Here is a 15872-nt window from a genome sequence, read left to right as displayed (position 1 = left end):
TATTTCAGCTGTGATAGAGAGATACCACTGTCCTCAATGGTACTCCCGCCGGCTTTGGTCTTTGTCATGGTAGCAACGTAGGTTACTGTTACTCCGCGCAGTTCCAGACGGGGCAGGTCGCAGGAAAAATGTATGAAGGCACTGTTCAAAGGCATCTATATCTTTGCAAGATATTTGCCATGCGGCATGTTGGGCTACTCCTCATAGGTTTATGAGGTTTTACCGACTGGATGTCACTGCACCTTCGTTGGCGCATACTGTCCTCAGTGTCGGAGCCTCTGAGGGGTGATACTGTTTGGACTGCCCTTGCTTCTGAGAGCATGACTGCGATATGGGAGTTGGTCACATCCCATTGTGAGACATCGAAACAAGTATTTGAAAGAGAACTCAAGCTTACTTTCATAACCCCAGTTCTCTGATACTATGAATGAGATGTCTCACTGCATTTTCCTGCTTGCCGAGCACCAGGAAGAGAGACATGCTTTGGATTGACCAAAGGGCAGGACAGATGTTGTGCGTTTGGTCCTTCCTCTAGTAATCTGCCTTCCAGCAAATCATATTGTGAGAAATCTCACTCATATTATCAGAGAAACAGGGTTACGAAAGTAACCTTGAATTTTTTAGCTTACAATGTTGATTTGTGTAAATTATCAATTATATATTTTTTCTGTATATTCTGTTTATCGTCTGTCTGTATATTCTGTTTATTGTGGCAGCACCATTCCTGTACTTGCAGTCAAATTCCTGTACTTGCAAACAAAGGTGATTCTGATAGGTCCTCCAAATCACTCTCATCAGGAGCTCTGACCTGATGTGCCATGCAGGTTAAAATTGTCATAGTTCAATTAATTGTCATAGTTCAGGGGAAAATTGAATATTATTATATTTTATGAACAGCAATACAAATAATGAACAGCAATATCATAAACTCGCTGCAGGTAAGTTGTCATTAATGTTAGTATAATGAAACAGATGCAAGTAGGCCCCCTGGTGGCCACTTTACTAATCACATTATTTATCATGGTAGAATGTGCATTGATTTGAAACTGGTTTGGTGAGGGATCACTCTTGTAAGTTCAGCCTGTACTGCAAACCTTAAGAAATGTCTGTCTTTACGGTCATGACGTGTTGGGGTTTCTCCCAGCAGCCTGTCAGTCTCCCTGTCAATCTCTGTTTGACCCTGCTGTAGCTAAGCTACCCCCAAGAGCCACAGCTGTTGTTCTGCCAGGGGAGCTCGTGAAGGATTCTCTCAGACTGACCCCTCCCCCCAGGAAGATTTAGGTCACCTTCTAACCCCCCACCTGCTCCTCACTCACCCCTCACCCAACCCACACATGCCAGTTAGTTTCTCTACTTGTTCAGGCTTTTCCGTTTCCTTAGAAAGCCGCCTACAGAGTTGTGGCACTATCTATTCCTCTCCTCCCCTCTGCTTGTTAGAGATGACAGAAATAGCAGGATAGTTGACTCACAACAGCAAACTTTTCAGAGTACAGATGTTGTCAACACACGTGTTCCTGGAAAAAGAGCAGTGTTTCACTGGGTAGGGGGGGGGTTTACTGATGGTTTAAGCAGGTTATACCTTCACATAAAACATAATATGTCTGTAATAAAGCCCTTTTGTGAAGAAAAAAAACTAATTCTGATTGGCTGAGCCTGGCTCCCCAGTGGGTGGGCCTTGCTCCCCAGTGGGTATGTCTATGCCCTCCCAGGCCCACCCATGGCTGTGCCCCTGCACAGTCATGTGAAATCCATAGATTAGGGCCTAATTTATTTATTTCAATTGACTGATTTCCATATATAAACCGTAACTCAGTAAAATCGTTGAAATTGTTACATGTTGCATTTATGTTTTTGTTCAGTATACAAACATGTATTTACTTTCAAAAACAAACAGCTGTTTGCTTCATAAATGCATATGTATTAAGTGCTTCAACATTTTCACAAACCTCACATTCACATTTTGTTCATACAGCAGCTGCACCTAGCCTATTTGTTTAGAGAATGCCAAGAACCATTCAGGTGATTATTACAGTATAATAGGTACAGCGCTGGTTTGTCTGGTGTATCAAGAGTTGGTCTCTCTCTCTGACATTGTGAGGGGTTTAGGGACTAATGTGTGTTTGTGTGCACGTCCTGCTCTGTCTAGCTAGCTTAGAGTGTGTGTTAGGCCTCTCCTCGGCCCACCAAAGCTGTATTTTCAGGGTGACTGTTGTTAACATCACAGTAGAGTTCAGTCCTTCTGGTGCTCTTGTCTTTCTACATTTACATTTACATTTTAGTCATTTAGCAGACGCTCTTATCCAGAGCGACTTACAGTTAGTGAATACATTTTTTTTTTTATACTGGCCCCCCGTGGGAATCGAACCCACAACCCTGGCGTTGCAAACGCCATGCTCTATCAACTGAGCTACATCCCTGCCGGCCATTCCCTCCCCTACCCTGGACGACGCTGGGCCAATTGTGCGCCGCCCATGAGTCTCCCGGTCGCGGCCGGCGGCGACAGAGCCTGGATAGAGTACAGGTAACAACACCCCAGGATATACATACATATACCATCCATGAGAACACAGATATCTGTTCTACTCCCAGGCTTGGCGTCAGGCCTGGTAGACGGGGACCACCCTCTTGATGGCCTGCCGGCATATGGGGCAGGTGGGCTGCGGCAAGGCCTGGTAGCAGCTGTAGCAGCAGCACACGTGCCCACAGTCCAGCAGCACACAGCTACGCGGCTGGGTCAGGCAGATCACACAGGTGTTCTCCAGGGGTGTCTCCTGCTCCCCAGCCCCCTCTTGTGTAGCCCCAGCCGTAGACCCTGCCCCCATCCCCCTAGCACCCAACCTCTCAAACTCCCTCCTCAGCCGTTCCTGGTCCCAGCGGACTCTCAGGCTGCGGTAGTAGCGGCGGCCCACCCAGAAGAGGACGGCGGCCCCTGCCAGGGCGAACACAGAGGCCAGGACCTGCCAGACCACCGCCTGGCCCTCCTGCTCCAGCCGCAGGGTCTCAAAGTCAGCCGAGCTGAGGAAGTACTCTGAGCCGTCAGTGGGCGGGCGGAGCTTCAGCACCCGGTCCGTGTCCAAGATGAGCTCGCCTACACCAGTCAGAGTTGCGCCAACCTAGAAATACAGACAGACACAAAATGGTCAGGATTATGGAGCAACACACTCTCACTATTTAGGGGCAATAATCACCTCCCCTCATCCTAAACACAATGGAACGTTTTTGCATCTTATTGTGGAATTTTTGGAATGAAGATACTGTTTTTATCATAAGTAAGAGGTAATCTATCAGTGATATGGCTACATAAAAAATTAATCACCTCAAACCAAACCAAATCTCACCTTGAGCATCTCCTCAGTCTCCAGCTGGCCTTTGGGCTTCTCTCCACTGAGGTACTGTCCGATGATGTCAGTAAAACTGTAGCTGGCCTGGTGGAACTTCTCATGGATGATCTCCATCTTCAGCCCCGAGGCCTCCAGGGGACACAGCACCCTCACGTTGGCCTGGTCTGACCCCACCAGGCTGAAGGGCACCGCGTTCACCCTCTGGTGCAGCACACGCTCACTGTCCGTCCTACACAGGAAAGGGGGGTGAGAAAGTTAGGAGGGGGGTTCCTCTAACTTGCTCACTCATCATTATTCACAATTTATTCATGATTATCCATAATCATGGTAGCATCCACATTCATGTTGAAGTGTTCAGAAACATGTTATATTCTTATTTACAATAAAAGTGACTCCAAAATTACAAAATACATTATTCACCATTTAGTTCCTATTGGGCAAAACATAATCTGAAACACAACCAAAACAAACTGCAAATGAATCCAACAAGTTTGTTGAGTCACAAGCTTGATGTAGTCATTGCGTGCTAGGAATATGGTACCAAATACTAACCTTTTGACTACTTTAATACACTATAAGTGAATTTGTCCAAATACTTATGGAACAAAAACGTTTTCAAATGGGGGGACTAGATACATAAAGTGGTTTCATTTCTAAACGGTAAAACAGATATGAATGAAAATACCTTCAAATACCGTCGCATCATGTGAAACATTTCAATTCAAATCCAAAATACTGGAGTATAGAGCCAAACTTACAAATGTTAGCTTCACTGGGGGTGTATATCTGTGTATCAGATGTCAGACGGTCCTAGTCATATTCAAGTTTTATAATTCAAAGTGGTAATACAGATGATACTAGTCATTCACATTACATTTGGAGTGTCAATCAGGAGTGTTTCTACCAGGTGTGAGACAGGCTGTTCCACACCAGCTTATGTTCCCTCAGCATGAGTTTCTGCACCACCCCCACACTGCCCTCCTGGAACAGACTCCTCAGAGGCTCCCCCAGAGGCTGCACTGCCCCTACACACACGCACCATGGATAGAGACATTCATTAGACTAAGAACTGCCCCATCACACCAATAAGTGAGAGAGAACAGGGTCTACTCAATATCATAATAATATGATCATAGCGATACAATCAGAAATGTTTCCCATTCACACAGATAACTATATGCCTACCTTCAATGACAACATACTGCAGACACTTTCCCGGCGTCACATTCAAAAGGTCTGCCAGTTTCCGATCCAAAGTAAACTGTGGTGCATCCTGAAACAACAAGCAAATAGAAAAGTCAGTAATTTCTATAAAAATCTCTGTCTCAAAAATGCATGGTTTGTACTTTGTTTACAACGTGTAAAGACTACGGGCTAGATTAAATTCATATCGCAGAAAATCCGCGTTACAGTGCAATTTAAATGTAAAGGTCATTTCTGTTTGAGACGACATATACAGCATGTAGGCTACCGTAAATGTAGTCTCTGTGAATGCGGGAACGTTGCCTTAAATTTCAATCGCGCTGTAATGTGGATCTTCAGCGATATGGATTTAATCTAGGCCTATGTCTGAAGGAATAGATACAGGGCAGGCTACTAACATTGAGCTTGTCCACCGTCTTCCTCTTTTTCCTGTAGATGTAGTAGAAGAGGCCTGACATAGCCAAGCTGGTGCCTAGACACAGCCCCTCCACCGTCCTCACTGGAAACTCCTCCATCCCCCCCAACACACACTCCACACTGTCTCACCTCCCTGGTAACAGGCCTACAATACAGAAACAGACAGACATATAGCCAAACGTGATGTAATATGAAGGAGGTTCTTCAGCATGAAAGCAAGGGGGCCATGTGTCACTCAGACAAGCTGCAATTAAATCTGCAGCTGCACGATTCTCTTTGAAATTTCAGTGAAATGCTTGAAAATGTCTATCATTTTCTTTTGACAGCACAGTCTCAGAGAACGTTGGTTGCTATTTATTTTCAGAACTTTGACAGTAAACTGGATAAGGCTACACAGAATGCAAAGACTCACAAAAATATGTTGGGTTACTCACATTTGATTGGGTTAGGCTATATAACGTTATAATCTAAGAACATATATTTCAAATACATCATAATCCTATAATAAATAAATAAATTATAGTATTACACAGATAATCATGACTATTTACATATTCAGTGCCTTCACCCACAAGCACAACAAAGTTGAAAATGTGTTTCATTTAATTGATTACTTACAATCTGTGTCGGTGGCATTATAGCTACCTTTGTGAATGGGGTACCTACATCTGTCTTTCTAGATGTCATATGATAACAGTGCTTGGGTTCAAATACCATTATTGACTTTTAGGTGATTAACACTCTCTTTACATTCCTTGGCTAAATAGAACTGGTTTAGCTAGATAATACCAAATTCATAGACGCCAACTACCTTTGGCGCCTATTGATGAAGCTACAGTTGAAGTCGGAAGTTTACATACACTTATGTTTTTCAACCACTCCACAAATTTCTTGTTAACAAACTATAGATTTGGCAAGTCGGTTAGGACATCTACTTTGTGCATGACACAAGTAATTTTTCCAACAATTGTTTACAGACAGATTATTTCACTTATAATTCACTGTATCGCAATTCCAGTGGGTCAGAAGTTTACATACACTAAGTTGACTGTGCGTTTAAACAGCTTGGAAAATTCCAGAAAATGATGTCATGGCTTTAGAAGCTTCTGATAGGCTAATTGACATCATTTGAGTCAATTGGAGGTGTACCTGTGGATGTATTTCAAGGCCTACCTTCAAACTCAGTGCCTCTTTGCTTGACATCATGGGAAAATCAAAAGAAATCAGCCAAGACCTCAGAAATAAAATTGTACACCTCCACAAGTCTGGTTCATCCTTGGGAGCAATTTCCAAATGCCTGAAGGTACCACGTTCATCTGTCAAACAATAGTATGCAAGTATATACACCATGGGACTACACAGCCGTCATACCGCTCAGGAAGGAGACACATTCTGACTCCTAGAGATGAACATACTTTGGTGCGAAAAGTGCAAATCAATCCCAGAACAACAGCAAAGGACCTTGTGAAGATGCTGGAGAAAACAGGTACAAAAGTATCTACATCCACAATAAAATGAGTCCTATATCGACATAACCTGAGAGGCCGCTCAGCAAAGAAGAGGCCACTGCTCCAAAACTGCCATAAAAAAGTCAGATTACGGTTTGCAACTGCACATGGGGACAAAGATCATACTTTTTGGAGAAATTTCCTCTGGTCTGGTGAAACAAAAATAGAACTGTTTGGCCATAATGACCATCGTTACATTTGGAGGAAAAAGGGGGACACTTGCAAGCCGAAGAACACCATCCCAACCGTGAAGCACGGGGATGGCAGCATCATGCTGTGGGGGTGCTTTGCTGCAGGAGGGACTGGTGCACTTCACAAAATTGATGGCATCATGAGGAAGGAAAATTATGTGGATATATTGAAGCAACATCTCAAGACATCAGTCAGGAAGATAAAGCTTGGTCGCAAATGGGTCTTCTAAATGGACAATGACCCCAAGCATACTTCCGAAGTTGTGGCAAAATGGCTTAAGGACAACAAAGTCAATGTATTGGAGTGGCCATCACAAAGCCCTGACCTCAATCCTATAGAACATTTGTGGGCAGAACTGAAAAAGCGTGTGCGAGCAAGGAGGTCTACAAACCTGACTCAGTTACACCAGCTCTGTCAGGAGAAACGGGCCAAAATGCACCCAACTTATTGTGGGAAGCTTGTGGAAGGTATTTGGCTAAGGTGTATGTAAACTTCCGACTTCAACTGCATCTTCTTCCCAGGGGACTTTTGTTAAGAGCCCCGACGCTCGGTCTGAATGTGAACACGGATCGCTTGCGGTACGGTTTTGAAAACATAAAGGAACGTATCTTTCATTTCAGCAATAATTAATTTCTAAAAACACACACCTTTATAGGGTTAGTGTTCCCATACGGCAATATCTCCATGTTACAGCGGAAGACGGACGGAAAACAGATGCGACCACCTGTGCTAATTAGTTATTTAGCATGCTCCGAACACCAGTGTATAACGGAAGGCGGCTGCCAGAAATGTGTTGTAACTGAAAAATACTGTCGGCTGCAACTGTAATAAAGCAGTTAAAACAGTGTAGTGTGTATATTTGGCATTTGTGAAATTATTTTGATGTCACATGTTCCGTAAACAACAGGTGTAGACTAACAGTGAAATGCTTACTTAGGGGCCCTTCCCAACAACGCAGAGGAAAGAAAGAGAAATAATAACACAAGGAATAAATAGACAATGAGTAATGATAACTTGGCTATATACACGGGGTACGAGGTAATCGAGGCAAATATGTGCATATAGGTAGGGATAATGTGACTAGGCAATAAACAGTAGCAGCAGCGTATGTGATGAGTCAAAAGAGTTAGTGCAAAAACGGTCAATGCAGATAGTCCGGGTAGCTATTTGGTTAACTATTTAACAGTCTTATGGCTTGGGGGTAGAAGCTGTTCAGGGTCCTGTTGGTTCCAGAGTTGGTGCATCAGAACCGCTTGCCATGAGGTAGCAGAGAGAACAGTGGTGGCTGGAGTCTGACCATTTTTAGGGCCTTACCCTGACCCCGCCTGGTATAGAGGTCCTGGATGGCAGGGAGCTCAGCCCCAGGAGGAATCAGAAGGATAGAGTTATGGTCACATTTGCCAAATGGAGGGCAAGGGAGAGCTTTGTATGTGTTTCTGTGTGTGGAGTAAAGGTGATCTAGAGTTGTTCCACCTCTAGTTGCACAGGTGACTTGCTGGTAAAAAATAGGTAAGGCGGATTTCAGTTTCCCTGCATTAAAATCACCGGCCACTAGGAAGCGCCACCTCTGGAAAAGAGAGTCCATTCTGTCACCCTGGGCGCAGTGTTTTGGACGTTGAAGGAGCACGTCGGAATCCGGGAGAAGAGAGCGCACTAGTTTGAAATAGAAAAGTGTTGCGGTAGCTATTAATAAAGAAGAACATCAAGACGAAGCAGCTGATTTACAAGTGGGATGCGCTGTTGAGCGCTACATCCCGAGGGGTTCGTGCTGATTGTATGGAGATTGTGACAGCCGATTAAATGGCATCCCTTGACAAGGTAAGAACAAGATGTATGTCAGGAGAAGTGCAGTATTATCATAACAGAGGCAGAGGAGGTCTAAGAGAGAGGGAGGAAGAGGGTGAGCTTGAGTCGGTTAAAAATGGCGGAAAAAAGGAAGATGGTTTGTTAAAGAAGAATGGTAGAAAGTGTAAGCAGAGTGAGTTGAAGACAGGAGGATAAATGGAAGAGAATGAAGGCGAAGTATCGGAGGTGTTAGGTGTGGTGAAGTTCTCCGAGCCCGAGGCTTGCACCGAGGCGAGGGTCAGGATAAAGATTAGTCTGTGACAGTAGGAGTGAAGTTTTGGGGAAAAGTGGACCCTTGCCTTTTGGCTGATCCATTTGTGGTTTCAGGGTGGGTGAAAACAGAGTTGGGTGTTATGGAATCGGTGAGGGTAACCAGAAGTGGTCTTGTGATAATTGTCTGTGTTTCTGCTGGTCAGGGGGAGCAGGAGCTCCGTGTTAAACGAATGGGGGTAAGAGATGTGAATTGTTTTGCTCTCATGAAAAGGACACCATTGCAAGGAGTGATTACTGGGGTAGCGGTAAATGTGAAAGCTGACCAACTGAAGGGGAAGATTCCCTGTTTGTGATGCTCGTCGTTTGGTGTGACGCAGACAGGGTGGCGTGAGTGGAGAAACAGAAGTCAGTGTCTGTTCTCTTGAGTCTTTGCCCGACAAAGTGATGTTAGGATATACAGTGAGGGAAAAAAGTATTTAATCCCCTGCTGTTTTTGTACATTTGCCCACTGACAAAGAAATGATCAGTCTATAATTTTAATGTTAGGTTTATTTGAACAATGATAGACAGAATAACAACAACAAAAATCCAGAAAAACGCATGTCAGAAATGTTATAAATTGATTTGCATTTTAATGAGGGAAATAAGTATTTGACCCCCTCTCAATCAGAAAGATTTCTGGCTCCCAGGTGTCTTTTATACAGGTAACGAGCTGAGATTAGGAACACACTCTTAAAGGGAGTGCTCCTAATCTCAGCTTGTTACCTGTATAAAAGACACCTGTCCACAGAAGCAATCAATCAATCAGATTCCAAACTCTCCACCATGGCCAAGACCAAAGAGCTCTCCAAGGATGTCAGGGACACGATTGTAGACCTACACATGGCTGGAATAGGCTACAAGACAAATCACCAAGCAGCTTGGTGAGAAGATGACAACAGTTGGTGCGATTATTCGCAAATGGAAGAAACACAAAAGAACTGTCAATCTCCCTCGGCCTGGGGCTCCATGCAAGATCTCACCTTGTGGAGTTGCAATGATCAAGAAAACGGTGAGGAATCAGACCAGAAACACACGGGCGGATCTTGTCAATGATCTCAAGGCAGCTGGGACCATAGTCACCAAGAAAACAATTGGTAACACACTACGCTGTGAAGAACTAAAATCCTGCAGTGCCCGCAAGGTCCCCATGCTCAAGAAAGCACATATACAGGCCCATCTGAAGTTTGCCAATGAACATCTGAATGATTCAGAGGAGAACTGGGTGAAAGTGTTGTGGTCAGATGAGACCAAAATCAAGCTCTTTGGCATCAACTCAACTCGCCATGTTTGGAGGATGAGGAATGCTGCCTATGACCCCAAGAACACCATCCCCACCGTCAAACATGGAGGTGGAAACATTATGCTTTGGGGGTGTTTTTCTGCTAAGGGGACAGGACAACTTCACCGCATCAAAGGGACGATGGACGGGGCATTAAATGGGTCGTGGATGGGTATTCCAGCATGACAATGACCCAAAACACACAGCCAAGGCAACAAAGGAGTTGCTCAGGAAGAAGCACATTAAGGTCCTGGAGTGGCCTAGCCAGTCTCCAGACCTTAATCCCATAGAAAATCTGTGGAGGGAGCTGAAGGTTCGAGTTGGTAAACTTCAGCCTCGAAACCTTAATGACTTGGAGAAGATCTGCAAAGAGGAGTGGAACAAAATCCCTCCTGAGATGTGTGCAAACCTGGTGGCCAACTACAAAAAACGTCTGACCTCTGTGATTGCCAACAAGGGTTTTGCCACCAAGTACTAAGTATTTTTTTGCAGAGGGGTTAACTAAGTCATGTTTTGCAGAAGGGTCAAATACTTATTTCTCTCATTAAAATGCAAATCAATTCATAACATTTTTTACATGTGTTTTTCTGGATTTTTTTGTTGTTATTCTGTCTCTCACTGTTCAAATAAACCTACCATTAAAATTATAGACTGATCATGTCTTTGTCAGTGGGCAAACGTACAAAATCAGCAGGGGATCAAATAATTTTTTCCCTCACTGTATAAGTTATCCTGTACTAGCTTTTGTGCCAAATACATTACGTTGTTACAGGTGTCAAGCTTATGGGCATCTGGCAGCAGTGTGTAGGAGGGAGGCATGAGACAAAGGAATGAGTAGCATTGGGGAAAGTAGTGGTATGTGTCAATTGTAGGGGTGGCCATGGGGCTGGGGATCAGAAATGTCCCATGCGAGAGAGGCAGGTTGAGGTTTCCAGGGTTAGAGTTGTGCAGAAGTTGTCATATGCTGAAATGTTACAGGGAGTGTTAAGTGGCAGTGTCCCATCCTTTCAGGCTGTTGGCCTGAAGTAGGACTAAATAGATTTAAATAGTGGAGCATGGTATTCATTATTATTTTTTATGTTTTGTGAGTGTAGTGTTAGATGGTAGGGTATTAGTATTATTTATGTATTTTTTAAAGCAAAGTATAAGGGAGTTCTACTCCAGTCTAGAAGATGGTGGTAATGCAACATTTATTGGATGCCAACCACTGTTAAACCTCATCGAAGAAGAGCCGCCTCGATGTGCATTTTCTTGTTTGCTTACGGCCCTATACAGCTCGTTGAGTGCAGTCTTAGTACCAGCATCGGTTTGTGGTAGTAAATAGACAGCTATGAAAAATATAGTTGAAAACTCTCTTGGTAAATAGAATGGTATTCTAACTCAGGCGAGCAAAACCTTGAGACTTCCTTAACATTAGAGATCACACACCAGCAGTTGTTACCAAAGAGACACACACCTCCCCCATTAACCTTACCCGAAGCTGCCGTTCGGTCTTGACGATGCATAGAAAAACCAGCTAGATGTATATTATCTACGTCCTTGTTCAGCCACGTCTCCGAGAAACATAGGATATTACAATTCTTCCAGTTGATAGGTTAGTCTCGAACGGAGCTCGTCTAGTTTGTTGTCTAGTGATTGTAAGTTTGCCAACAGAACAGAGTAGAGGCGGTTTATTTACTCGCCAACGTAGTCTCGTCAGGGAGCCCGCTCGTTTGCCTCTCTTGCGCCGTCTCTTCCTTTTTCGAGTCCGGGGGATTAGAGCCTGGTCCGGAATGAGCAGTTCATCCACAGCTGCCGACTAGTTGAAGTAGAAATCTTCATCCAAATCGAGGTTAGTGATCACTGTTCTGATGTCCAGAAGCTGTTTTCAGTCATTGGAAACGATGGCGGAAATATTATGTACAATAAAACAGTAAAGCCAGTTCTAATATGTAGCCAGCCCAGAACTACATTCAACAAAATATCACGTTGAACATTGACATTGTGCTATCTCAGATACCTACTTCGATAAACATCCAACTTGCTTGCCGGCTGGCTCACTGAGAGTGGATAGAAATAATAATTACAGTTGGTTAGTTAGCTAGCAAATGTTTTCTTAGCTGGAAGACCTGCCATTGACCTTGTCTTTGTTTAGTCTTAAATGTGGCCTATGTCCGCAAAGGTTAGACCATAACATGACAAGAGTATTTGTGCACTCTTTTGCAACAGCCAAATGGTCTTCTTCTTCTTCTTCAATGAGGTTTAATGGCGGTTGGCATCCAATTTGTTGCATTACCGCCACCTACTAGACTGGAGTACAACTCCCTTTTCTTTTCCTTGAAAAATAAAATAAAACAAAGCAAAGAAATACCCTACCATCTAACACTACACTCACAAATTCAAAACTATTACTAATAATTAACGCCACCCTTCTCCACAATTTAAATATACTCAGTCCTACCTCATGCCCTCAACCTGAAATGATGGGACATCACCACTTAACACTCCCTGTAACTCTTCTGCTGTCAAGTCTCGCACACCCAAAGATCTCTCTGCAGCTGCCACCACAACCTCAATTTTCTTCGACTTACGTTCCATCCCTGCAGTACAATTAATAACCATTGCTATAAACGCTAAAAATCCAATCTTACTGAAACATATCGCTTGTTGGCCTATCCCACTGTACTGGTACATATCTCCTACTATCACCCCCCCACCCCCCCTCTTCCTCTACTTTCTTCACTGCCTCCGCAAATGACAATTTCTTCTCTACTCTTACCCTGGAAACCTCAACCTGCTTCTCTCGCACTGGACATGTCTGATCCCCAGCCCCATGGCCACCCCTACAATTAGCATATACCACCACTTTCCCCACTGCTTCACACTCCTTTGTCTTATGCCCTTCTGCACACTTCTCACATCTTGGAATCTCCCTCCTTCATACTGCTGCCACATTCCCATAAGTTTGACACCTGTAACATCGTAATGTACTCGGCACATAAGCTCGCACAGGATAACTTATATATCCAACTTTCACTTTGTCAGGCAAAGACTCAACTTCGAAACTCAAAAGAACAGACAATGACTCTCCTGTTTCCCCACTCTCGCCACCCTGTTTGCGTCGCACCAAACGAGAAGCATCACCTTCAGTTGATCCACTTTTACATGTACTGCTACCCCTGTAGCCAAATGGTCAAACTTGACTTAATCAATTAGTATTGTACATTTTTACCTTTGAAAAAACTCAAGTTGTCATCCCCGGAAGAATGGGCTATTTTCGTTTTGGTCACATGACATGTTCCACTTCCTTGAAGCGACGCATCTTCGGGTGAAGCAAATGGCCCGGTTCCCCGGGTGAGTGGAGATTTCACTTAAAGATGCACTATACAGAACTCACTCCGCCATTTCCTGGATGCAAAAATTTGAATAGTTTGCCTAATTTCAGTTTATGTGACAAAACAAGCAAGTATTGTATCATCTAAACCGCTGTGAAGCTGGTGTACAAAACAAAAAGTAGAAAGACGTAAAAACGAAACTTCAGAAAGGGAAGTATAGAAATAGCGCACATAGAACACATCTACCGCTTCTTAGACTTGCTTTCAATGAGAATGACAGATCAATAAAAAAACATTTATGTGAATTTGGTCAGGTGGCATCTTTAATGACCAATGGAATGGTCTAAAATCTATAAACTCCTCACACCCACGGCACTGGGTCATGCAAAACGAACTCTCCCAATGACTGGCTGAAGCTTTACTGAATCATGTGACGGGGTAGACATTTGTACTGTTGCGGCTTCTCCACGTAGCTAGCGTAGGCCGAAATGGCAGGAGGTGTGAAGAAGAAGTCATCCACTGGTCCACCGTCTCGAGTGTGGGTGACACTTCGTACGCTATGGCAGGAGAAACATTTGATATTATTCAAGGCGGAGTACACAATACTGGTCGCCTCTGTTCTGTGGTTCCTGGAGATCGGAATAAACATATGGGTCATACAAAAAGTAGCATGTAAGTAGTTTGCTAGAATGCTAGCGGTTTAGCTTGAGCATGCAGCTAGCCTTAAAATGATACTTCGGGATTCTGGCAACGAGGTCCTTCATCTTGAGGCCCTTTATCTATTTCCCCAGAGTCAGATGAACTAATGGATACCATTTTTATGTCTCTGTCCAGTATGAAGGAAGGAAGAAAGGTAGTGGTAGTTTCGCGAGCCAATGTTAACACGTGTTAGCGCAATGATTGGAAGCCTATGGGTATCTACTAGCATGCTCAATATTCAACTCTTGAAACACCTTATTATTCGTAGGGTTTTCAGCAGTTTGCTTCGCCCACAGTTGGCTGCACTTGAACTACAATTCCGAAGCTGTGTTTTAACGTTTAGAAACGTCAATAATAATCACTTGCGAAACTGTTTTTGAAATCTATGCCCCTTTCATATCGGCAAGAAATAAACTTTTAAATAAATACAAAATACACTTACTGTAACAGTTCTGCACTGATCCATAAGCTGTGTGTGCCACCAGTTGCGAACTACACTTCCTCCCCAGTTACGCTTACACACAGGTGTTCAGAGTACACTAGATAGCTAATTAGGACAGGTGGCGTCCACCTGTCTTCCGTAGCTCAGTTGGTAGAGCATGGCGCTTGCAACCCCAGGGTTGTGGGTTCGTTCCCCACGGGGGGCCAGTATGAAAATGTATGCACTCGCTAACTGTAAGTTGCTCTGGATAAGAGTGTCTGCTAAATGACTTAAATGTAAATGAGCGATGTAACATGGAAATATGGCTGTGTGGGATCACTAACCCAAACTATTGTGATATGAAAGATGGCAAGATTCCTTATGTTTCCAAAACCGTACCACAAGTGATGCATGTTAACCTTCAGAACGAGCGTAGGGGCCATTAACAAAGCTCCCCGACCAGAAAATGCCTTCATAGACGCTAAAGGTAGTGTCTATGAATGGGCTACCTTTCTTTTAGCCAAGGTATAACAGCTACTATGAAAGAATTCACTAGGGAAACTGCATATACTGTCAAAAGTTAAATTAACTAGTTACCATTGTTGTTTTAAAATGCCAGGTTGTGTTTCCTACTACTACAACAAGTTACAACACATGCTTGTGCTAGCAACAGAACTTAAACTTGCCACAACTTTTGAGAGCGCCACATATTTGATCCATACTAGGCAACATCACTATCTAGTGTAACTGGGGAGGAAGTGTAGCGGAAGTGTAGTTTGTCGGCTGGAGGCACACAGCCGTATGGAACTGTGCAAACCTGCTACAGTAAGTTAATGTTTTTTTAAATTAGAAATAATATTTATTGCAGAAATGAAAGAAGTTCCATATGTTTTTGAAAACCGTATCACAAGCAATTATTAATTATTTAGGTTTCGAAATGTTAAAACAGAGTGTCAAGATTGTAGTTCACATGGTACCACCGGTAAGCGGTGCTTATAGCTGAGAACCCTTGGTATAAGGCAGAATGCCTTGGGTTCTCGAGAGCAAGTAGAAAGGGTCGGAAACAATTTAACTAACCTGTTCTTGCCGATACTTCGTTCTCGATTCGGAAGAAAAGTGTATCTTATAAGTGTCTGTGTTCAGCTGCAGGTGGTTGTCCAAAAACCAGAGAATATTCAGAAAGAGAGTTGATTTTACTATCTTTCAAAATATACTCTGGTTTTTGGAGAACCACCTGCAACCCAACACAGACATTTATAAGATGCACTTTTCTTCCGACCCGAGAATGAAGGAAGTTGAAAAATTGCTTCCGACCCTTTCAACTAGCCAAAGTGTATAACCACATATGGAAAAATTAACATATCTCAGTTTTAATGTATAGCTGCAGTTTCCCTTTCT

The 15872-nt window shown here is 43.5% G+C and overlaps 2 protein-coding genes across 3 annotated transcripts in view; one reads left to right on the top strand and one right to left on the bottom strand.

Annotated features, from left to right (window-relative positions):
- Positions 1-2439: 2439 nt before the first annotated feature.
- Positions 2440-14595, bottom strand: mul1a (mitochondrial E3 ubiquitin protein ligase 1a). 2 transcript variants are annotated; one of them, XM_041896718.2, is made up of 6 exons: positions 14496-14595; positions 4943-5106; positions 4527-4614; positions 4246-4366; positions 3339-3570; positions 2440-3113 (listed from the first exon to the last, which is right to left on the bottom strand). In XM_041896718.2, the coding sequence occupies exons 2-6, from the start codon at positions 5057-5059 to the stop codon at positions 2598-2600; spliced, it is 1074 nt and encodes a 357-aa protein (XP_041752652.2). In that variant the 5' UTR covers positions 5060-5106; positions 14496-14595; the 3' UTR covers positions 2440-2597. The 2 variants fall into 2 exon arrangements, with proteins under 2 accessions (XP_041752652.2, XP_041752651.2); XM_041896717.2 differs by lacking the exon at positions 14496-14595 and adding an exon at positions 13252-13382.
- alg3 (ALG3 alpha-1,3- mannosyltransferase) overlaps positions 13713-15872 on the top strand; it is a 10092-nt gene continuing 7932 nt past the window's right edge. Inside the window, exon 1 of the mRNA XM_041896716.2 lies at positions 13713-14026. Within this exon, the coding sequence (XP_041752650.1) occupies positions 13843-14026 (184 nt within the window). The 5' untranslated portion in view covers positions 13713-13842. The remainder of the gene's footprint in view (positions 14027-15872) is intronic.

This window comes from Coregonus clupeaformis, chromosome 14, assembly GCF_020615455.1.
Source record: "Coregonus clupeaformis isolate EN_2021a chromosome 14, ASM2061545v1, whole genome shotgun sequence".
NCBI lineage: Eukaryota > Metazoa > Chordata > Actinopteri > Salmoniformes > Salmonidae > Coregonus > Coregonus clupeaformis.
Note: the sequence above shows the minus strand (reverse complement) of the source record. Positions and strands in the feature narration are given on the sequence as shown.